The sequence below is a fragment of the Anolis sagrei genome, chromosome 4 (assembly GCF_037176765.1).
Source record: "Anolis sagrei isolate rAnoSag1 chromosome 4, rAnoSag1.mat, whole genome shotgun sequence".
Taxonomy (NCBI): Eukaryota; Metazoa; Chordata; class Lepidosauria; order Squamata; family Dactyloidae; genus Anolis; species Anolis sagrei.
Window position 1 is genome coordinate 64,771,073 of NC_090024.1, and position 25,240 is coordinate 64,796,312.

The window sequence follows — 25,240 nt, forward strand, 5'->3', positions numbered from 1 at the left end:
TTGCAGTCAAGAGAGATGGTATGAACAGGTAAAAATTTGTTAATGGCAGGATCTGCTTGCCTACTTAAGTTGGGGTACTGACAATTCTTGAGGCAAGCGTGTGCTTAGAGGTATCTTAATTATGTCCATATGTGTGAATTCTGTGCTTTGTTGTGGTTGGTCAACTTGGGTCTAGTGAAAAACAAGCTTCAATTCTGCTAATTCCTGGATTAAGCAAAAAACAAAAAAACAAAAACAAAACCCAACCTGCTTATTGGTGCCACACAATGAGTTCCAGTGCTTGTCAGGAATTTGAACATGAGTGTCCACAACTGATGCCAACAATCTTGCCACTGTCACACTGACTCCATTCTGCTAAGCAAAATGCTGTATTTCATCACATAATTGGTATTTTGTTCTTCCCTTGGTAATAGTCACACTCTTCTTAGTTCACTTCCCCAGGCCATAGTCAGAAAAAAATTTCGGGAGGGATTGAAATTTGGGGGGAGGGGTGTGAAAATTTCGCGGGGGGGGGGTTTGAAACCTTCCTCCAAGCTCATGCTGAAGCAAAGAGTACAGCCGGGGGCAGAGCAGCCTTCAATAACCTGCAGCTCTGCCCTTGTCAACCACCTCCACCAAGTCTGGCCTCCTTAATGAGAGCATTCAACACTCCCCTCCCCCCAACTTGGTTGCTTCACTACATTGGCTATTGCTGCAAGTAATGACAGTGTGAATAAATTGTCAATATTTGCTTGAGATAGTGCTTGCAGTTCTGGAGGGATTTTTTTGCGTCTCATAGACTTAGCGTGGGGATTTGGTTAACCAGTTAAAATTCATGAGTAAACCAGTTTTTTTAAAAAAAAAACCTGAAAAATTTCAGGGGGGGGGTTGAACCCCTAACCCCCACACCCCCAGCTACAGGCCTGGGTGCAACTGCCTTTTTGGTGCTGTGGTGGTTGACTTGCTCCCACGGCAAATCAAGGGCAGGTGTGCCGGCCTCCGCCCACATGAATGCTGTCTTTTAGGGCGCAGCTGCATGGGCGGGTGACACTTTACATGCCCATGCGGCTGTCGCTTTTGAAGATGCAGCTACGTGGATGGGTGAAGCATCACCTTCTCATGCTACTGAGCCCTCATAGGGATTATTACTTGGTGAAAGAAACCCTTCAAAGGTCTCTGTATAATAGTCATACATCCCTTATCCCCCCAAAATTGAGCAGGGGGTTCATCTATTACACAGTGAAAGACAGTACTTTTGAGATAATACTTGTTGTACAGTACTTGTTTTTTTCTACCTGAAGAACCTGAAATTTTATACTTCATGTCAAATGTTAAATTTCTTCTATTTGTTGATTAGTGTTTTATCTGGAATAATTGACAACATTTTGCTGTTCTTATAAATCTGTGGGTATTTCCAGAGAAAGAAGTCCCAGAGAAGAAAAAAATGAAAAAAGAATCAGGAAGTAAGAAAGCAGCACCTGTTAGTATTCTTTTCGGTTACCCTCTATCAGAGCGCAAACAGATGGCCCTTCTTATGCAGATGACTGCCAGAGACAACAGTCCAGGTAATACAATTTTCTTTTCCTCTCCTTATACTCTTGGATCAGCACCAACTGATGAAATTATTAACTCTTTGTAAGAGTTTTTGGGGCTGAAAATCAGGGTATAAATACTCTAATTAAATAAATAAACTATATTTGTTCAGTGGGCACATATGTTCTCTCTCAAGCTCATTATTGTGTTTAGTTGGTTACATACCTGAAATTAGAAATGATCAGTGCTCAACTGATACTAGTAAAAGTTCCAAATTATATTCCTTGCATTTTCATAATGTACAGTTAATCCATTAAGCTTGTTTATGGAGAATCAGCCAAAGTAAAACTCATATATGCATAACAGGGCATAGTATTGTGACTTACCTATTTTTACTCGTTGGGTTTCAGTGTATGCAGGTTATAGTTTTATTCATGTTTGTTTTCTATTACAGTATGTTATAAAGGCTCCTAAACACTTTTTTCAGATTTGAAATCTGAAGAAAACGATTAAATCAGATATGACAGGAAATGCCATTATATAATTATGAACATTTGTGGAACAGTTCATTTTGGGGTTTTTCTCTAATAGTTACTATTAAGAAGTTTAGATTTAGCTGAAGCACATAAAGTTTATTTTGTATTGTCTATACAATATTTGCTCCAATGTGCAGCCTCAGCTGCTATCAAACAGCAGTGAATCCTAAACTCACTTGTTTTATGAATGCCTAGAAAAAAATTAAACGCGAAAATTGTTGTTATCTTGATTAGATGAATTAAAATTTTAAAATAATGTTTTGTTTAAAGACAAATACAATGCTGTTGCAATAATACAACAGAGAGTATATGTAGAACACACATATTTCTTGAACTGAGGTAAAAGAAATATTGCTAACACCAAATGCTGGTCAGGTTTTGCAAAGGTTTGATGCTATATCCTATTGTCATTATACTAACATTTTAGCACCAGAATTTCCCATATTAGCTATTCATAAAGAGGCATAAGTTGAAGTGTAGTCGCTGTCTCTCCTAATCTGGGTCCCTTCAGTGTCTGCTTTGTGTATGTGTCCCTGCTGTATTTTGTTTCTTTATTTTTATTTGTATGTGATAGAAGTATGACATTTTACAAATCAGCTTTAATTACAATATTTTATACTAGACCCCTCACATTAGATAGATAGATAGATAGATAGATAGATAGATAGATAGACAGACAGACAGACAGACAGATAGATAGATAGATAGATGTGTTTGTGCATTTAAATAAATAAGTAAATGAGATGGTTGAAGATAGCTTTAGTTAAGGAATTTTATTCAGTATGACAGATCTACTTATTTTATGTTTTAACATTTATTTTGTAGATCCCAATTTAAATCATCCTTTACAGACAACACCAACACAAAAGAAAACACCAAGCTCTTCATCAAGACAAAAAGACAAAGTTAATAAAAGAAATGAACGAGGCGAGACTCCCTTACATACAGCAGCCATTAGAGGTGATATTAAACAAGTTAAAGAGTTAATCAGTCTAGGTGCAAATGTGAATGTGAAAGATTTTGCTGGTAAGTTTGACAAGTAGTTTATGAACTCTAGTGTGTCTTATAGTTAGTAAATTCATGAGACATTTTATCATGTGTCAAACCCTGTCCCAAATGTAACATTAATTTGCAATGTAAAATAAAGTGTGCTGTGAATGTCTGCTTCATTCCTAAATAGATTGGTTGGGTGATAGCAAGTCCTATACATTTCAGTAGAATTTTACATAGTGTCTTGATTGTTTATTGTTGTTGATTGTATTTTGAAGATGTTCTTACATTTTTTTTCCAGCAATTGTAGAGAAAGTTATTTGGTTAAGTTTGTGCTTTTAAAAAAAATCAAAAGCTCAAGTTGAAGAACACTGTAATGAACAGCTTCCTGAATAGGGATATAACTGGACACACCTTGGTTTGATAGCAGTTTTTATTCAGTCTGTAAAACAACTACATTTTATTCAGGAGTTCAAGGTTTTCACATACTGTTGTAAATTCCAACACATGCTAATTGATGTAATATTTAAAGTAGGTTGTTGTAGGATTTTTCGGGCTGTATGGCCATGTTCTAGAAGCATTCTCTCCTGATGTTTTGCCTGCATCTATAATTATAATATATTGTTTAAGAACACAGAAATGCTGGACCACTCTAACAACTACCATATCAGGCTACACAGAGAAGCCATTGAAATCCGCAAGCATTTGGACAATTTCAACAGAAAGGAAGAAACCATGAAAATGAACAAAATCTGGCTATCAGTATTTAAAAAAACTCTAAAATTATAACAGTAAATAAAGAAATAAAAACCTCAAACACTGGGGAACCCCAGACAAGAAACAATCAGGAACAGCTAATCACCTCTCAACAAAGGATTCCCTCAGGCAGGAACAAGCCACCTCTAAAAACTGTCAGGCCATCAAATGCCTGACCAATTCAGTTGGTGTGAATTGAACCATTCACACCAAGCCCCAACAGACAAGAGTTCTTTCTCCCACCCTGGACTTTTCACAGCTATATAAACCCAATTTTCCTAGTTTTCAACAGGCCTCGACAATACAATATTCAACGTGATTCTTTATTTTAAAAATACTGTGTGAACTGTGATGATGAGGAACCTGCAGCTTATCACAGGATCCTCATCACAGTATGCATATGTCTGTAATCACAGATGTTGATGAACTCAACTTTTCTTTGATGTTAATCAATGTGGGCAGTGGTGAGATATGATGAGATTTATAATTTAGCAATATTTGGAATGTATAGCATAATTTTTCCCTTGACCTTTAGTTCGTAGTTTATTACCGGCTTTGTGTCCAAATAAAATGATGATGAGAAATAAGTAGCTATGACTATAAATTCCTGTTTTTATTAATAGAGTATAGCAATGGTTCTCAAAGTGTGCACTGCAGAGCCCTTGGGGCTCCATGAAGCATACTGAGGGGCTCCGTGCTTCCCTCCCCCTCCTGCCTCCTCCCCCCCTTCAAAGCTTTCTCTCCCCTTTCCTGCTCCTCCCCCTCTCCCGCCTCTCTTGCTGCCAAAAGCCTTTTTCCTTAGCCTTCTTCCCCACCCAGATCCTTTTCCCCTTGCCTTCCTTGCTTCCCAAACCCAATTCCCTCCTGCTGCTCAGGGGGTGCTTTGATTGTACTTTTCCTACATGACAGAAAAAAATGGACTGGATGGCTCCTGGGTCTTCCACTGAAATACTGTAAAGTTTATGTTGGTTAAAATTATTCTTCAGTTTAAATATTGTATTCTGACACCAAATTTGGACACAAGACCCCTAACAACCCAATGTATGTCCTTCACTCAAAAAATTGATATTTGAGTATTAGAAACCATTACTTTATTTTCCATCAAAAATCATCTGGGCAACGTCCTTCCAGGCGGCCCATTCTCTCACACCAGAAGCGACTTGCTCCTGACACGACCAAAATAAAAAATAAAAAAAGAAATCCAGATCACCAGACTTGGCCACAGCAACATGTGGCGGGGGAACGGCTAGTTATATATAAACATTTCTTGGGGCCCCACGAGAAACTTTTGCTTCAAAAAGGGCTCTGCAGCTGAACAAGTTTGAGAACCCCTTGAGTAGAGGATAGCCGTGTGAATTGCAAAAGCTTAAAACAGAGCTTTCACTTTCAGTTGGATATCTTTAACTGCAATCGATGGACAAACATAATTTTGCCATCATATTCTGCTTGTACATTTTTTTTTTTGCATGTTCCACTTGCCATTGATAGAATGCTACATTAAACAAACTATTTGGTCTGTTCAGCGAGCTAATACATATGCCTCTAAAACAGGCATGGCAAACTTCAACCTTCTGGGTGTTTTGGACTTCCACAGTTCCTAACAGCCTGCTTTGGAAGATACTACTGGTAGTTATTATCATTCTTACCCACCACATGTTTATCTAAAGGATTCTTCTAGGCCTCCAAATTCATTTCCTAGGAGGTTCAGCAAGCTATAGCTAGAGGAGAAGAACTGGCACTAAATAACACGTTTGTAGAAGTGATTCTGCTCATGCAAGCAGAGTTTGGGAAACAAAGTATGGCACCACTCCTGACAGAGGGAAAGAAGCTGAAACATGAAAAACTTGCATGAGAGATAAAACAGCCCCACAGTAAACACTATTGTACCTAAAAGCCAAGATACATTTCTTCCCTGGAAGGATTTCTTAATAAGTCAATAAAAACCATCTCAGGTGGCTTTTGTACTGCTGTTCTTTAGTTGAACTGAAGTTGTTGCTTAAAATGTTACTTTGCAAATTCACAACCTTAACTTGTATTGTGTGTATGTGCGTCTCTCTCCCTCTCCCTCTCTCCCCCTCTCTCTCTAATATATATAACATTTATAATACATGAGAAAAACCTGTGTTCCCAGAGACACACAAAAATTCATTTCAAATTAATATTAAAATGTATTACAGTCTTTACAAAACAACAGAAAAAAGTATCTAAAATGTAAGAAAATTGCAAGCTTTATAATTAGGTGTAATTATTTGTTTTTGTTTTTTGAGGTAAAAACTTTCCTTAATGTGAGAAATTTGTTTTTAAAATATTTAGATCAAATACTGAACAGGTTATGGTAAAAATACTAAAACAAAAATCAATTGGCCTCTCTTTTGACAGGTTGGACACCACTCCATGAAGCATGTAACGCTGGTTATTATGATGTTGCTAAGGTCTTGATAGCAGCAGGGGCCGATGTAAATACTCAAGGACTAGATGACGATACACCACTGCATGATTCTGCAAGCAGTGGGCACAGAAAGGTATTTACCATGTAGGCAATAAATAAAATAATACTTCATGTATAAGTGTAATGATCAATTGTCATTAAACATAGTCTAACAGGTTCTATTTCAGTACTAGATTGTTCTCTAAAATCATTGAACAATTCTGTTATAAAAGTTTCACCTCTTTTTGATGCTTAATGCTGTATTTTTATCAACGGTCTATTCTAAAACAGTCATACACAGTGGACTGTTTGCAAATATGTGTGTGCTGATTTCAGTACTGCTCACTATCCTTTTTATTTATATAGGGTCCCTAAGTGTACATGATATCTTAAATAATAAGAACATAATAAAGATAGATCCCTGATTCCAATACACTATCCAATCTGTTTTTATGTATTGATTGTGAAAGATTTATATACATCATGTTTCAGATTGTAAAGCTGCTTCTCCGACATGGTGGAAATCCATTTCAGGCCAATAAACATGGAGAAAGACCTGTTGATGTAGCAGATACAGAAGAACTGGAACTATTATTGAAAAGAGAAGTTCCAATTTCTGATGATGAAGATGATTGTTCAGGTAAGCAAAAATGACTCATTATCTTTACATTGTTGTAAACTTTAAATATAGGACCAGGTCACAAAGCCTAAGTCAGGACTATATTGTTCCATAACACTCAGTAATTCCTACTGAGTGTTTTGGAACAAAATAAATGAACTACAATCTGAGGTACATTGAAAATAAGCAAAATGTGAATCTAAAACAATATTGTTGTTGTTATTACTGAAAAGTCAGCTTCAGCTTATGGTGAACTATGAATTAGAGACTAGATGTGAGGGCGATCTGGCTGCGACATCTGTCACCCCATTGATCGCCAGGGTTGATTTGGCTGATCTGGCTGGCTAGGCGGGTGTCCCCTTCCTCCCTCACCGCTCCATGTGCGTCCCTCCCGAAGCTGCGCGCTCGGTGGAAGAGGACGACGTCCCAGGTATAGAAGGAGTGTACCGAGGTCTCCAGTCTTCGGTCCCGGGTTTACGATAGCTGCGCTCCCCTGCTAGAACCTCCAAACAAGCTCAAGTCACATTATTATCAAAAGCCCCTCTCATGTCTTGCAGATTCAGGGCTGTGGTTTCCTTAATTTTTTAAAAATTTTAAACAAAGAGGAAAAACAGCGATATACATTTACAAACAGAACATGCAACATACAGAGACAGTAACAAACACAGCAGACAATACATTCCTTCCTTCCCTACACCTGTGGACTTCCATCCCTGCTCACTATGATATCTATATCCTATAATGCCTTCCCATGTAAGTTCCTTAAATAGTTCCCCTTGCAGCATCCTTAAAGTCAACTTTTGCTTTCTTTCCAATATATGTGAAGACCAGCCACCATTTGTTTACAAATACTTCATTATTTTTACCTCGAAGTCCATTAAACAGCTTGACCATTTGTCTATTCATCTATTCAATCTATTCATTTCTCTCTCCAATCGCTTTTGAGTAGTTCTCTTTCTCCTGTGATTTTGCTATAACCATTCTTGTTGCAACAAAGCTGTATTGGCATATTTCTTTATCTTCCTGGTTAATATCCTCTCTGAATCAACCAAGAAGGCACACTGCTGGGCTTTTCTTGACCTTATTGGTGAGCATGTTATTTGTTTCCATAACTAGCCCTTTCCAAAATTGTAATACTATCAGCCATGACCACCAGACATGGAAAAAAACACCCTTCTGTTTTTTTTACATCTCCAGCAATCCCCTATGTGGGTTTTGTCCATTTTAGCTAATAACTGTGGCGTTACATCGCTTCTGTAAAACGTTTGTATAAGTTCTCTCTAATGGACCCTGCTACTGAGAATTTAAATCCTTTTTTTCCAGAGATACTCCCGTTCTCTAATTCTATTTCCCCCCCAAGTCTCTGGCCTAAGAAATCATGACAGGTTTTATTCTATGATCTTCTAGATTTTATTCTAGAATGAATTGGTATAACCTGGAGAGTAAGCCCTTATTTCCCATATCGAAAAACACTCCAACTTAGATTTCTTTTTCTCGCATTGTACTCGCATTTTTTGTAAATCAGTTGTATAGTTGATAAAATTGAAACCAATTGTTAATACTTAGTTCATCTCTTCTTTTTGGTTCCAATGATATTTTTCTTTAAATAAATATTCCCTATAAGATCTTATTTAATCTTTGGTTCTTGGCCTTAAGACTGTTTCTAATAGGTGAAACCATAATTGAGTTTTCTGTACCATCCCTCCTTTATATCTATTCCATATTATAAGCAAATTTGGTCTTATTATATGGTTATTAATGTCTTTGTTTAACTTATCCTTTTTGTACCAGAGACAGGCGTGCCATCGAAAACTAAGGTTGTGACCCTCTAAGTTAAGAAGAGGGTGGTTCTCTAATTTTATCCATTCTTTTAGCCAAATAAAGTGCTGCTTCATAATAATGTCTTAAGATCCAATAAGGCCAGCCTCTTCTGTCTTTTGCGTCTGTCAAATTTCTAGGTACAATTCTGGCTTTTTTTACCTGCTCATATGAAATTAACTAGATCCTTCCTCTATTGTTCAAAAGTCCTTACTCCTTTAATAATTGGTAAATTTTGGAATGCAAATAACATTTTTCATAATACCATCATTTTAATTACTGCTATCCTCCCCGTCCAGGTTAGTTGGATTCTTTGTCACCTATTTAAGTCCTTTTTAACCTCTTTTCAGGCCCTCTCATAGTTATTCTGCTTTAAATAAAAAAAATTTTGTTAACCATATGCCTGAATACTTTCTTTTGACACCATCTTACATGCTGATAATTTCTCTGATTCATCAATATTTTTGTTGGTAAGTTTTTAGTTAGAAACATAGATTTTTCTTTGTTAATTCCAGATCCCGAATTGAGCCTATATTTATTGATTATCTCCATTAGCATCTGTATTCTCTGTATTGGGTATTCTCTGTATTGGGTCTCCTAAAATACAAATCATATTGTCTGCATAGGCTTTGATTTTAAATTCATGCCCTTTTATAGTCACTCCTTACATACTGTTATCTTCTCTTATTCTGATGTTTAATATTTCTAACATCAGTATAAATGGTGATGGGGACAGCCTTATCTGGTTTCAATGCTGTTGGACAACTGGCCATTAAGCCTTAGTCTAGCTCTTTGTTGGGAGTAAATAGCCCTCACTGCCTTCTTAAATTGTGGGTCAGCCCCAAACCTTCCCAGCACTTTTTGTATAAATTCCCAACTTACCTTTTCTGTATCTAAAAATAATAACACGATATGTCTATTTGGGTCTTGTTCGGCAACCTCTAATACAGTGTTTCTCAACCTTCCTAATGCCACGACCCCTTAATACAGTTCCTCATGTTGTGGTGACCCCCCAACCTTAAGTTATTTTCGTTGCTACTTCATAACTGTGATTTTGCTACTGTTAGGAATCATAATGTAAATATCTGATATGCAGGATGTATTTTAATTCACTGGACCAAATTTGGCACAAATACCCGATACGCTGAAATATGAATACTGGTGGGATTGGGGGGGGGGGTTGATTTTGTCATTTGGGAGTTGTGGTTGCTGAGATTTATAGTTAACCTACAATCAAAGAGCATTCTGAACTCCATCAACGATGGAATTGAACCAAACTTGGCACACAGAACTCCCATGACTGACAGAAAATACTGGAAGGGCTTGGTGAGCATTGACCTTGAGCTTTGGAATTGTAGTTCATGTACATCCAAAGAGCACTGTGGACTAAAACAATGATAGATCTGGACCAAACTTGGCACAAATACTCAATATGTCCAAATGTGAACACTGGTGGGGTCTGGGGAAAATAGACATTGACATTTGAGAGTTGTAGTTCCTGGGATTTTATAGTTCACCTACAATCAAAGAGAATTCTGAACCCCACCAACGATAGAATTGGGCCAGACTTCCCACACAGAACCCCCATGACCAACAGAAAATACTGTGTTTTCTGATGGTATTTGGTGCCCCCTCTGACACTCCCTCGCAACAATCCCCCCAGGGTCCCGACTCCCAGATTGAGAAATGCTGTTCTAATATATTTAGCACCGTCCTCACATTTTTATTTAGCTGTCTTCCAGGGAGAATTCCTACTTGATCTTCATGTATTATTTTAACTAAGATATAGTTCAGTCTGTTTGCAAGAATATCCGCAAATAGTTTTTCGGTGTTCTGTATCTCTATCTTGTTTGGGAATAAGGACTACGTATGGTAGTGTGTGCCCATGAATCTGGAAATTCTCCTTTCTGTAGACTGTGGTTCATGACTGCTAATAGTAATGGGGCCAGTTCTTCTTTATATAGCTTATAATATCCAGCAGAGACTCCATCTAGGCCTGGAGCTTTGCTTACTTTGGATTTAACTATTGCTTTAGTGAGCTCATCCATTATAATCGGTCTGTAGTATCCAGATATTTGTTAATTTCCTCAGTAAATTTTTGGGATATTCATTTCGTCTTAAGTATTGATCAGTTCCCCTGTGTCAGTCTGGATCCTTTTGTAAAGATTCTTACAGTAATTTTTAAAAAATCAAATTTGTTTCATATCTGTGTTTATTTCTCCTTTATCTCTTATCCATACAGCAAATTGCCTATTCTTGTTCTCTTTCAGCTCCCACACCAGCAATTTCCCTGGTTGGGTGTTTTGTTTGTTTGTTTGTTTTTGTTTTTTGCATTTTCAAAAAAATTGTATTTATTGTACATCATTCTTTCAATCTTATTCACAATTAACAGTTCTCATTATTACTGTAGCCATGTCAGATCTTGGTGTATTACATTCCTATCAAACTTGCCTTTCTCCAATTCTTTTTCTTTTACCTTGGTTAGGATTTCTGCTTGTGCTTTCTTTTTCCCTTTGAACCAAATGCAGTTTTGTTGGATCAGTAACCTTCTTACTACCAGTTTCCCAGTTTCCTAAATAACCTTATCAGAAATGCCATCTTTTTGTTATCTTTCAGATAGTTTTGTATACCATCTTTCATCTTGTCCTTGATTTTGGGATCTTTCAGAATATATTCATTTATCTTCCAGGATATTCTCTCCCACTGACCCCATTTTATCTTTAACATAACTGGATTGTGGTCTGACAACACCCTAGGTAGTAATTCCGCATTTACTGATTTCATTATCAACTTCTTTGTGGCAAAGATATAGTCAATCCTTGATGAGATGCCATATATATGTGAATAATGAGAATATTCTTTTCTATTTAGATTCTGTAATCTCCATGTATCATATAATTCCCATTGAGGGAGTTCCCCCAGCAGCGAATCTGGGAGTCTGCCTTCCCTTTTGTCCTTTTTCATTTTACAGTTCCTATCTAATTTAGGATCCATTACCCCATTAAAGTCTCCCATCCAGATCATTTCTTTTCCCCCACACTCTGCTAATATGGGTGATAGGTTTTTAAAAAAGTATCCTTTGTTTTACATTGGGGCAAAAATTCCAACGAATACTACCATTTTATACTGAATTTGGGAGCCCCAAGTGGCGCAGTGGGTTAAACCGCTGAGCTGCTGAGCTTGTTGACTGAAAGGTCACAGGTTCAAATCCGGAGAGCGGCGTGAGCTTCCTCTGTCAGCCCCTGCTTCTTCCAACCTACCACTTCAAAAACATGCAAATGTGAGATCAATAGTTACCACTCCGGTGAGAAGGTAATAGTGCTCCATGCAGTCATGCCGGCCAGATGACCTTGGAGGTGTCTATGGACAACGTTGGCTCTTCAGATTAGAATGGAGATTAGCACTAACCCCCAGAGTCAGACAGGACTGGACTTAATATCAGGGGACAACCTTTACCTATACTGAATTTTTATCTTAACTATTAGGATCCTTCTAGTCCTCATACACTTTGTCTGATGCCAAACATCTATTGACATATTACAAAACCCCATTCGTTTTCTTAAAGTTGCAGACAGAGCATATCTGTCTTGTTTTAAAAGGTGGCTGTCTTTTCCCTTTGCGAATTCCTGTAGGCATGCAATATCAACTTTAGCTTTGTGCAGAAAGTGAAACACCCTCTTTCTTCTAATTCAATTGTTCGAGTCATATATTAATGTTCCAAGAAATAATTTATAGCCTTTGTAATTTCATTTAGAGGCTGTCCCCTCTCCCACATTTTAGCAAGTCAGAATACATTAAGTCATTTACAAGTTGGGTCCCTCTCCCACTTCTTCTTCCTCCTTCTCCTCCTGATGTTTCCGTTCCTCTCCCCCATCTTATAAATTAATAATAATATAAATAATGTTTATTTGTATTCCTGGGGGGATTCAGGGTGGATTTCAACAAAAATGGCTAACATTCAATGCCATAGTATGTTCATAAATACAAGTACATAGTATGTTCATAAATACAAGTACAAATACAAGAACTTACTTCTTTTGTGGTTTCCTTGATTGAGTTTGTTCACCTGTGATACAGTCTTACTGTATCTTACTGTTTCTTACTGCCTTTTATCTTGACAAGCATTACTGTCTTTTCTCATGAGACCCAACACAAAATATGATTCAAGAATTTGAACTTCTATCCTTAACAGCAAAAAATGCACATCACTGTAATTTTTACAATTCTTTTTTTTCCAGATCTTGAAGAGACACCATCTGTAAATCCCTCCAGTATAGATGGAAATATGGATTCTGAGACAGAGAAAGAATCTCTTGTCAATGACACAAAACACATTCCTATTAAGGCACCACTTTCATCGGCTTTAGATGAATATGAGTTTAAAGATGAAGAAGAAGACGAAGTTAAGAAAATTATTGATGATAGACACATACCCAGGAAAGAGCTGAGAAAAGAAGATGAGTCTGAAGTAGAGCAAAGTAGTGTATTTCCTAAACAGGAAAAAGTGTCATTTCAGAAATCTTTGAAAAATAAAAAACAGCCCTCTAGAGTTTTGTATTCAAGTTCTGAAAGTTCAGATGAAGATATTCCTCAAGACAAAAAGACCATTTCTCCCTCCTGTACTGTTACAGAGACATCAAGTTCTGACACAAAGATTAAAAAAGAATATGTTTTCAATGAACATAAACAAAAAGGAAAAGTTAAAAGAAAAGTAAAAAATCAGAGCAAAAATAAAGAAAACCAGCAATTAAAACTAGAAAAAGATAATTCCAGAGGAACAATTTTGGGAGGCTCTGTCTTAGAATCTTTTGAAAAAAGTAGAGAAGAAGAGAATTTTAGAAAATCATTCAGTTCCAAAGAGGATTCTTCTTTGCCCTTACTCCATATTACTGCTAGCAGATCCCCCAAGCATCCATGTGGGTTAATTGAAAAGCAGCCAACACCTCTTAAACAAGAGAATATTAAAATGTGTTTATCCCCAAGTGGGTCAGAAGTGACATCACAATCTGATTTGGTTCGATGCGATCATAATATAGATGCTGAGTTTCTCCCAGAAAGCTGCAGTGGCAAACCCTACAAAAATAAAGACAAAAGTAAACATCAGAAAGAAAGTCTTTCAGAGTTTGGTGACAAATCCAGTCCCAAACATAAAGAGGAAGATAATAGTCCGTCATGTGAAAGCTCTGAATGTATGATGAAAAAAGTTGATAAGGAGGGGAAAATATATAAAAAACATAAGCTGAAACATAAAGAAAGGGAAAAGGACAAGCACAAAAAAGAGCAGGATGGGGAGAAGGAAAAACACAAGCATAAGGAGAGTTCTAGGGAGAGCCAAAGAAATGTTGAATTTGACAGAGAATTTTGGAAAGAGAACTTTTTTAAAAGTGATGAAGCAGAAGATATATCAAATTTGGACCATGAATCTCCCATTTCAGAAAAAAAATCCAAACTGGAAAAAGTTCTGACAAAAGATGACAAACATGTGAAAGATAAAAAGTTGCAAAAAGAGAAAACTTTCAGAGAGGAGAGGGAAAAGGACAAGAATAAAAAAGAAAATGAAAAGGAAGAGAAAGCAAAAGATATTAAGGAAGAAAAAGAAACCATATTCTCTGACAAAGAAACAGAACTGTTGTGTTTAGGTGTTAGGGATATATCAACAAGTATATTTTCAGTAGAGAAAGAAACAGAGTTTGAGAAACAAGAAAAAACTACAAAGGAACATAGAGAAAAATTAGAGAAACGGAACTCTGCTAATGAAAAGGTAGAGAGAAAAAACCTCGAAAAAGAGAAAAAAAGTAAATGTGAGCAAAAATCAGAAAAAGACAATTCAGAATTTGTTGAAAATATTGAAAAGACAAAAGAAAAAGAAAAGTTATATATTCATCAAACAGAAAAATCTCATAAAGAAAATGACAAGCTAAAAAACTTTAATGCCAATAAAAAGCTTGATGAAAAAGAAAAAGGCAAGGAAAAATCTGACAAGAAGCATGAGAAAGAAAAAAATGATAGGCACTTATCCGAATGTAAAGAAAAGTCATGTAATGAAAGGAAAGCAAAGGTGTTTGAAAAGGAAAGTGAATATTCAAAGATGGAAAAAGGAAAAAATAAAGAAAAGGAAGCTGAGAAAAAAGACAGATCCAAAGAACGAGACAGTTCCATTTCAAATATAAAACATGCATCAGAAGAAAGGAAATGTAATACTGAAAAAACATTATCATTCAAAGAGAAACCCAAAGATGAATTACTAAAAACTCCAGATGGAAGAGAAAAGGATAAAAAAGATAAAGATATTGACAGATATAAAGAACGTGATAAGCATAAAGATAAAATGCAGCAAAATAACGTACTTAAGCTAAAACTTGAAATGGAAAAGTTTAAGTCTAAAACAGCACCTGCACCTAAAGATACTCGACCTAAAGAAAAGAGATTATTAAATGATGATTTGATGCAGACAAGCTTTGAAAGAATGCTTAGCCTCAAAGACTTGGAAATTGAACAGTGGCATAAAAAACATAAAGAAAAAATAAAACAGAAAGAAAAAGAGCGATTAAAGAATCGATCCTGTTCTGAACTTAACAAAATTAAAGATAAGGAAAAAACAAAACATTCACTTGCTGAAACAAAAAGCAAAGAACTGATTCGTTCAAAAAGCTCGGAGTTGTCAGATGCTTGTGTGAAGGATAAGTTGCTGAAAGATGCTGCAAGTATCAGGTCACAGTCTGTTGACACAAAGAACTTACCAGCTGGTGGAAAGCCATTAGTACTATTGGACAATAACCTAAATAGATCCCCTAGATCAGAAAATGAAAAGATCGGGTTAACATCCAGATCAGTTTCCATGATTTCAGTTGCTAGCTCAGAGGATTCTTGCCATACTACTGTGACTCCACCAAGACCTCTAACTGAATATGATTCAGACTTTATGCTTGAAGGATCTGACTCACAAATGTCTTTTTCACATTCACCATTTTTACCTAGTGCCAAGTCACCTGCATATCATGAAACCGATAGTTTATCAGAGCTTCCAGAGCGCAATAAACCTCCTGTTTCAAATAGAATTCCACCAACTTACGTTAGATCAGCATCGGTTGAAGATGTTAAATTTGTTCTAAATGATTGCAGAGCAGTTGTAGAAGTACGACGATGCAGTATGCCAACTGCTTATGAATACACTAAACAGTCTCGGGTTTCAGATGAAAATAATCACAGTGCTTTGCTCTCAATTCAGAGTCATAGTTGTTCTCCTATACATGAATCCCAGTGCTGTAATTTGCTTGAAAAGGACTCCCAAAATACTGTGTCAAGTTTATATTCTGGCCCTGCGTCATCTCCAACAAGATCTATTAGTAACAAATCTAATGCATCAGATGTAGTTGTTAAAAGTGCTGCTTTGTTGATCCCATCAGGAGAAAGTCATATACCTTTAGAACAGGGTAATCAGAATACTGTGACTCTGGCAAGTAAACCATGGGGTGTAGCTTTGGATAGGCTTAACCCTTCAAACAGTGAATGCACCTGGTATGAACAAGATGCCACAATTGCCCCAGCTACACATCATTCTGAGAATAAAATCATGAAAGAGCAGAAAAGTTCTGAACCTTATCATCATCAGACTGAAAGCACAGTAAATGTAATGTCACAAGAATCAGTAGCATTTTTGCCTCTCCAACCCTCTTGCCCATCTCAGATTCATCCTGTTCCTGATTCAGTGGGTGGATTAAAGCATGCATCTTCACCAGATATTAGTCAAGAGGCACTACCTGTAAAGCACCAACAAAGTGCCATTCAAGCAACCAATGCAAGCTTAGATGTAGATCCTAACAGTAAAAAGAAGATAGAAAAAAATGTCTTCTCAAACAATAAAAAGACTGATGTGCTCATCACTGTATATCCTGAAAGTTTTACTAAGGATATTAGATCAAATTTTGAAAAGGATTTTACTGTAACTGATCCTCACATACATCCTAATGGAAGTTCATCTGTTGTTAGTAAACTCATTTATAAGACATCACAAGCGGATGAACTAGATAACAGATTGAGTGATGTTCAGGTTCAAGGAGAAAAAGCCCATTCTGATGGCCTTTGTTTGTCCCATATGGCCAGTAATAAAAATGATGTAGATTCACAGGACTTGCATGCCAGAGCATTGAAAGGTATTGTAACTGACTATAATAGAAAGCTTTTCAACACAGACAACACAGAAAACAGCTTAGTAGAAGAAAACTTGCAGCAGTGCCTTTCACGTTGTTTGGAAAACCATTCACAGTTATCCGGACATGAAATCCATAAATACGGTCCAGCAATTAAGGCAGAGTTGGAGGAAGCAATAGAAGACCATAAAGCACAACAGTATGAAGTTCCTCAAAGAATTACAAGGAACCGAGCAAATATGCTTGCTAACCAGACTAAGCAGAATCTTGCTGGGTGTCCTCAGATATCAGAAAGAGATTCTGAATCATCTGCCTCTATAAAAGGAAGGATACGGCTAACTGAGGAAGATGATCCTCAGGCACATCATCCACGTAAAAGAAAACTGTCACGTGTTCCTCAGCCTGTGCAAGTAAATCCATCTTTAATGCAAGCTAAGGAAAAAACTCATCAATCCCTGGCAGCTATTGTTGATGCTCTAAAACTTGAAGAAATTCAGCCATACAGTTCAGAGAGAGCAAATCCATACTTTGAGTACTTGCACATAAGGAAGAAAATAGAAGAGAAACGCAAGTTACTATGTAGCGTTATTCCTCAGGCGCCTCAGTACTATGATGAATATGTGACCTTCAATGGATCATACCTCTTAGATGGCAATCCTTTGAGCAAGATATGCATTCCAACTGTAAGTAACTGAAAACTAAAATTATAACAAAACTACATATTCTCAGTAACACCAAAACTGTTCGTTTTGTTTTAATATAAGCCAATAAGGAGACATTTGTTATTCTATCCTGTAAAGATACAACATACAATAATGTTTTACTTTTTGCTTAGTTGGTGTAGGTAATTTCTATGGGTAAATTTATTTTTTTTGCATTTGGTGGAAATGAAAGGGAGTAATGGCACTGGAAAATAATTATACTTCATTTTTTGCATTAAATTAATAATTGCAAAAACATAATAAAATATACGCAATTAATGTAATCTCTATTAGTTTGTTTTCCACATCTTTTTCAAGCTAACATTTATTTATACAATTGGGAAAATCTGTGAAAGGATGTGTTGGTCCCAACCTTTGCCAGTTGCTAGTAGACATAAGAAGATGAGTCATAATGGGTTTTTACGAGCCCTGGTTAAGAAAGCAACTGTGTCTTCCGATTGCTTAGATTCAGTGATAGCTTTACCTCAGCTGCTTGTTAGTATAAATGCTTATCATGATGGAGAAAGTACTTTGCAACTGGATACTTAAGAGTGGAGAATGCTGTATTGTTTCCTTTCTTCAGGATCTCGTGTCCCTAGCTCACTATGCTCCTCAATTTATATTTGTAGTTTCTGAGGCAGACCAATCACTTCTCTCACATAATTATCAAACTTTGTTAAGATTTTTCTAATAGTAGGAAAAGTGAAAAGAAAGGGGTTTTAACAAAACTCAATAAAACTTTTAAAAAGTTTTGAAATGAAATCTGTTTGTTTACATTTGTAGTGAGAGAAAATGGAGAACCATTGCTGCAATACTGAGAATGTTCCTTATTCTTTGACTACTACTGTATGGGTTGCATTCACTTGTGATACTATACTGCAGTTTAATATTATTGTCAACATTATATTAGGGTATCATGTTCTGTATGTGGAACATATTTAATGTTGAGCCATATTTTAACATGGGAATGCTCTTTATTCAGCCATAGATTCATGCACTCTGCTCCTTTCTTTATCCAGCATGATGGGAAATGCTTACATTTTCTTTTTCAAGTTATCCACAGTTTAATGTTGTCCTAAGCTATTGTTATTCAAAACAAGTCAGATTTACAGAGCACCAATGAAGCATAGCTTGTTTAGTAAACCGTTATTAAGAATAACGATAGTTTGGGATAAGATGTCATGACAAGCTGCAGTTAATCTTAAGCACAGAAGAAAGTAAGAAGCACATAAACCCAGCGTGTTTCTTGTAAATGTAAGCATAGTTTAGTATTATATGCTGTGGTTTATACCTGATGAAAATGCTATTTATAAATGTGTATTCTGCAGTGGTTCATTGAACAAAGTCCAAATGTGTACACACCATGAGAATTTCCATTAGCCAAAAAACGTATTAATAAAACTAGAATTGCACAAACATGAACAAGCAAAATAACAATATTATAGTAGTTCACGTGATGATGTCTTGCAATGTTCGCATACATTCTAACTACCAGAAAAGGTAACTTCAACAAGAAAATGTACAAAGCAGTATTCTGAGATAAATTGGATTTACTATCACCAAAACTTTGTACGGACCCTAGAGACAGAAGGACTTGTGTGGGGTAAGACAAGGGAGATTGAAGACTGGAAATCCCCATGGGAAGAAGTCCCAATATAAAAGGAGCAAAGAGAGTTGCTGAAGGGAAGCAGTAAACAGTATTTTTTATATCTTCATTTGAACAAACCAGCCAATTCTTGGTTGCCAAAAATGGAATGGTAGACAAAGAAGCTTTGAAAACTGTAGGCTCTAAGCCAGGAAGTCAAGAATGCGTAGAGCTACCAGGTCTCTATTTTTGAAGACTCTTGTACTTTTAAAGTTGCAGAAGACTACAAAGAGAAACTGTACATTTCCAGCATTACAATGCTGACACAAATGTGTGAATTTTGCTTTTAGCCACTATGTGTCATTTGTCCAGTGAAATACATTTTGTTTATATTCTCATATATAGAAGTGTTATATCAGAATGTTGTTTCATTCACAGATCACACCACCTCCTTCACTGTCTGACCCACTAAAAGAACTCTTTAAACAACAAGAAGTTGTAAGGATGAAACTTCGTTTACAGCATAGTATTGAAAGGGTGAGACTCCCATGAAATCTTGCATGCTAACTTCTTTAGCATTTATACAATTATCAGTCCAGGGAGAATACATATTAATAAGCTTCTATTTTTATACTTCTAAAGTATAGAAATATACTTTTAAAGAGGAGGAAGAGAAATAAGTAATTTAGATAAAGACTATTAGCAAATGCAGATTATTTTTAAACTAGCCTTTCAAATGCATTGATTTTTTTTAATTTGGTGGAGTTTATGATAAGATGGGTTGTTGTAAAGGACACATGAACAAAATTTTGTATTGTAATGTCATGGTTGTCAGTTGCTGCAGATATGTGGCCAAACAAATTTTTGAGTGGTTTATGTTTACAGTAAAAGTTAAAAGTTTTCCTCCAAATTCTTGGCATACTCAACTAGAGTGTTCTGTTCCATTTACTTTGGTTTCGGTCACCAGAATATATGGGGCCAAACTTCATGGCATAAATATAAATAAGTTGCCAGATGCTCTTAAGAACAGAAGATGCTCTAAAACTCTGTCCAATTTTTCATGAGAGAAATGAATAAATGTTGCTGACAAGTTTTAAGGAATAGATAGAAAAATATTAATTGTTGCTGTATTTGATATTTAAAATATTTGGAAATGTATTACTTTAAAAGATATCCAAGAAAATATTTCATGCTTATAAGGAATGCCTGAGAAGTTTCCTAAAAGATTTTCTAAACCAAAGTGTTATAATGCTTTCTGTTTGAAATCTCATTGTTTCAAATTCATAGTGAAAATGCAAATTTGTTCCCTTTGAAATAAAAATATAGGTGAGCTTCTATAATTAAACTGTATTTCAAATTTACATATAAATTCTCTGTTTAATTAGGAAAAGCTTATTGTTTCCAATGAGCAAGAGGTTTTGCGTGTTCACTACCGAGCTGCAAGAACTTTAGCAAATCAGACTTTACCATTCAGTGCATGTACAGTATTGCTGGATGCTGAGGTTTATAATGCACCTATGGATGCGCAGGTAAAAGAAGACTGCTGTTTGAATTTTGTGTTGACTAATTTACATTACTGTTTTAATCCTTTTCCTTAAACTCATTTTTTGTGACAATATGGAATAGTTACTAGCGTAAGTGCTTTTTAATAACTTTTAGGATAAGGGAGACTTGTGCAATAGTAGCAGTACACTTCTGCAGATCAATTGGTGGAGAATACAAGAATGAATGCACCTGCGTTCATGTTTGATGGCAGATTCCCATAGGTGGCTCATTGACCACTGTTTGAACAGAATGCTGGCCTAGATAGGGTTTACTATCCAGGATTACTTTTCTTATTTTCTTAAAACTGCCTGTAGCATAATGCCTTTATATAATAGCATTGTGTAAGTGCTTTGTTAATTCTGTTCTGATTTCCCAATGTCAAATTGATAGTAGAGAACTTGAAAGGTCAGAAAACAGCAGCTGAAATCATTCCAGCAGTGCAACAGTTTTTTATGAGACTAAAACATTTAGTGTTCTTTTTAGTTTAAAAAGATGACTAAAGATAAAATGGCATAACTTTACAAATAGTATATGGTTTGGAGACTTGATTTGATTATTGAATGAGTCATTTCATTTCATTTATATGCCACTTTTCTCCCAGGGGACGCAAGGCAGCTCACAAAATGAAATGCAGGAATACCCAGCAGAATTGGTTGTCACTTAATTCAGGACAGAACAACAATAGCAACAATACTTTATTTATACCCTGCCACCATCTCCCCAAGGGAACTCGGGGCAGCTTACATGAGGCCAAGCTCAACAGTACAACAATGTACATATACAACATAAGAATACAACAATAAAATATAAAAAATAAAATAAAATACAAGAAACATAAATAAACACATCATACCATATAAAATCACAATATTTGAATGCAGAGAATTAATCGTAGTGGGCAGGGCTGGTGACAAGGATTAAAATTTTAAAAACACTGGGTGAGAGGGCAATATAATGTATCTGGAAAGGGGGTCCGAGGGACGAATTAGGGTTAATTACACTAACAGGTAAAATAAACTTTATACAAAACATAATATATTTGATCCTCCATATTTGTAGATTTAACATTTGTGGAATTTATTTTTCATGGAATTTCAGAATTTCCACCACAGTACCTAGAGAGAATGCTTCTCTACATATTTGTAGGCCATTCAAAATAATCCTATGGTCAACTTCCAGCAGAAGTTGAGCATAGGGTTGTATTGGACAATCTAGAGATTATTTGAAAGGTGTTCTTTCAAGTAAAATAAATATCCCTTTTCCATATTCATAGGAGTCCTGTGCCCTTAGCCACATGTAGAAGTGGAGAGTCTAGTGTTTATGATTCACTTGTAGAACATACTTCCATGAGATATAATCATGGCCGCTAAAAATGGCTTTAAGGGGAAGTTTAAAATATTCATGGAAATTTGATCTATCAATGGCTTTTAATTTGCAATAGTTAAAATTTAATTCAAATATTTCAAATGAAATATGATTGCTTGCAATATTCAGTATAATGGTAGTAACTGTTACAGGTGTGTCCTGTGAATTGTATGCAATCCAGAGCCACAGCTGTTGTTCTGTCCTGTGTGCTGCAACTTGAGAGAAATGGGGAATAACAAGATGTAAGGGCTCATCAAAGATATTAAGAAAAGTTGTACAAGATGCAAACAGATTTTTTTCCTGGATGGGAGTGCAGTTTTCTCTCTTTCATTAGTTCACAAAAGTCTTGTGCATGAAAACGGTTTTCTACTAGTACTAAAAGGGGACCTTTAGCTCTAGGTGGTGACCTTCATCAATCTACCATTTTAAATACATAAGGCAAGGCAATAGTTTTGGTGCAGAAATTACCATGATCTAACAATTAACATTTGCTATATTTTTCTAATATGTTTGATTTACAGACTGATGACGGTAAAATATCAGTTAGAGATCGATTTAATGCAAGGCAGTTTATGTCATGGTTACAGGATGTGGATGATAAATTTGACAAATTAAAGGTATGTATCTTTGGGGGGGGGGGGTTAACTAAAAAGCTGACTCTTGTCAAATTCCATCTCATTGTTTGTGCTGTAATAAATTCACGTACAAATATATGTGTATTTTTTAATTTAAAAAAACCTCCTGCCTCCAGCCAAATTTTCTTCCAGAGCAATGTATCAAAGTTCCTCTGCTCTGCAGGCTGATCAACAGGCTTCTGCTAGGCAACAACTGAAATATAGTCAAAGGCACAAAACTCAGTTCCCCCTGCACACTTGGAATTCCTGTGCGAACATTCAGCTTCTGCATCCATGTTCACTGCATTGTCAGAACACAGCAGTGATAGAACAAGCCTGTTTTATCTGTGTAATTGCTTCTCGGTGTGGTATCAGATGGGGAAATCATGCTTATCTGAAGAAACATAGACACTTTCAATAGGTGTCAGGTTTCTGCTACTCAAAAATTGACCCTACTTGTGTGGAATATGATTGTGCAAATGTTTAGATTTCTAAAGACAGAAGCCAGGATTTTAAGGGTTGTATTATACCTATATGTCTAGTAGAGAAACAGCCATGATTTGTTGATATTAGTCACAATAGCTGAAAATAACCCTCTTTCTAAAACTCATCAAACACCAAGTTGTCTGTGTGGAATTTGAGTTTCTTCCAACATAGCATGAGGCATAGAAGTGTGGAGTAAGACACAACATACAGAAGAGCCCTTCATGTGCCCCTTATTCTTTGAGGCTGGGTCCTGGGTAATTCATTACACATTATGTTTTAAGACGCATTTAATTGTTTCTGGAATTTAAAACAAGCATGATAGTTACAGTTCAAAGGTTAATACTCATTATTTCTACTAACATTTCCATTATAAATTCAGATTTTTTTTTTAGGAACCTATATGATAGGCTATTCCAAAATAGATCTGATGATTACAAGGGCCAGGAAAAAAAATGTCTTATGGGTTTTACTGACTTCTGCACAATCAAGTTAGCTACGCATACTTTAGAAAATACTGTGTATGGTTAACATTAAAGTGTACTGGAAATAATCAGATCTTCATCTGTTTGTTTTGAAATAGACTTGTCTCTTGATGAGGCAGCAACATGAAGCAGCAGCTTTAAACGCTGTTCAGAGACTGGAATGGCAGCTTAAACTACAAGAACTTGATCCTGCAACTTATAAATCCATCAGCATTTATGAAATTCAGGAATTCTATGTTCCTCTTGTAGATGTTAACGATGACTTTGAACTGACACCTATATGACAGCTAACATACCTTTGCTGTCTATAACAGCTTAAGGCTGTGGGACATAAATATTATTGTTTAAAATATAGCACTAAAGTGAAGTACTGCCTTTTCCAATGTTCCATATATTCCTCCACAAAATCTCATTTAATATTGTAAATGTAAATTTATTTTAGATTCTGCATCCAAAAAGCATCTTCCCAACAGATTTATATATGTATAACAATCTTTCACTGAAGATTTAACAGCGCTGGCAGCTGTTACAAGAAATACACTGAAAAGTAGTTATTTAAAGTTCACTTTAATTATATAATTATTAAACTCCCACAAACAACATCAGACCTGTGGAAGAAATTATAAACTTGGGAGAATATGGGGAGTGAAAGTCTGTTCATCTTATATAAGTATGGTTAACTGTACAGTTTTCTTTTTGGAAAAGATGTAATATTGTTTTCATTTTTTAATAACTTATTTTATACATATTGTGCAAATGTAAATATTGTATTTATTGTTCATCTCTGTATAAAAATAGATATTTTAATTGTAAAACTGTTTTGTCTAATGTTTTACTGGACCAAAGTTGTTGTTTCTTATCTGTAGTAAATAGGCAATTTTCTTTTACAAGGCATGTGTTTGGTTTAGCTGCTTGTTCATCACCATCATCGCTACGATTTGACACTGAGCAGTATTGCATGCTGGCTCAGTTCAAGTTTTCCCAATGTGTGTGGAACCTAAGTGATTACAACATGTGGTGCCAATCCACTAAGCACTGCTTCTGTACAGCGTCCTTTCATTCCGAGGAATTTGCATGAGTGTCCCTTTCTGTGTAGCTTGCAGCAGTGCTTCATGGATGATTACACCATGACTTTCCAGAGCTATTTGTATATTGCTCTGCTGCTGTAACATCATGCCCATGACTTACTATGCTGAGAGTATTTTGTTTAAACCCTTAATAATCACATTGTGTTCATAAAAAGCCTTCCACTGTTCTTTCTCCGCTCTTCCAAATGCCTCTCAGTGAAAAAAAAAATCTTAAATTGTACATTGTCTATTTTAATATTTCCCAATTAAAACATATGTGAATAGTTGTAAATACAATGTTTAATAAATTCTATTGGTCATGCTAACAGATGGTTGAATCTTTGTGATTGTGAAATTTTCATTCTTGAAATTTTATACAATTTGACATAAATAAATATTTGAAAGTTCCACAATAAGATTGTACTTGTATATTCTGACCAATCTTTCAGTGGCTTTTGAATAACTGATTAATGTGCTAGTCATGGATTACGAGAAAAATTACTGCTATTATGATGTGGAGGGGAGGGACTGCAAATAAGAGATTACTTCAAGGTTTAAATCCTCTCTTACATGAAGCTGCCTGAGC

The 25,240-nt window shown here is 35.9% G+C and overlaps 1 protein-coding gene across 3 annotated transcripts in view; it reads left to right on the forward strand.

The window, feature by feature from the left end:
- ANKRD12 (ankyrin repeat domain 12) overlaps positions 1-24,980 on the forward strand; it is a 70,584-nt gene extending 45,604 nt beyond the window's left edge. For all 3 annotated transcript variants that reach the window (XM_060775044.2, XM_060775046.2, XM_067467465.1), the window contains 9 exons: positions 1,398-1,544; positions 2,874-3,074; positions 6,174-6,316; positions 6,715-6,862; positions 12,898-17,492; positions 19,534-19,632; positions 20,481-20,624; positions 22,527-22,622; positions 23,686-24,980. In XM_060775044.2, the coding sequence (XP_060631027.2) occupies positions 1,398-1,544; positions 2,874-3,074; positions 6,174-6,316; positions 6,715-6,862; positions 12,898-17,492; positions 19,534-19,632; positions 20,481-20,624; positions 22,527-22,622; positions 23,686-23,871 (5,759 nt within the window). In that variant the 3' untranslated portion in view covers positions 23,872-24,980. The remainder of the gene's footprint in view (positions 1-1,397; positions 1,545-2,873; positions 3,075-6,173; positions 6,317-6,714; positions 6,863-12,897; positions 17,493-19,533; positions 19,633-20,480; positions 20,625-22,526; positions 22,623-23,685) is intronic.
- Positions 24,981-25,240: the final 260 nt, after the last annotated feature.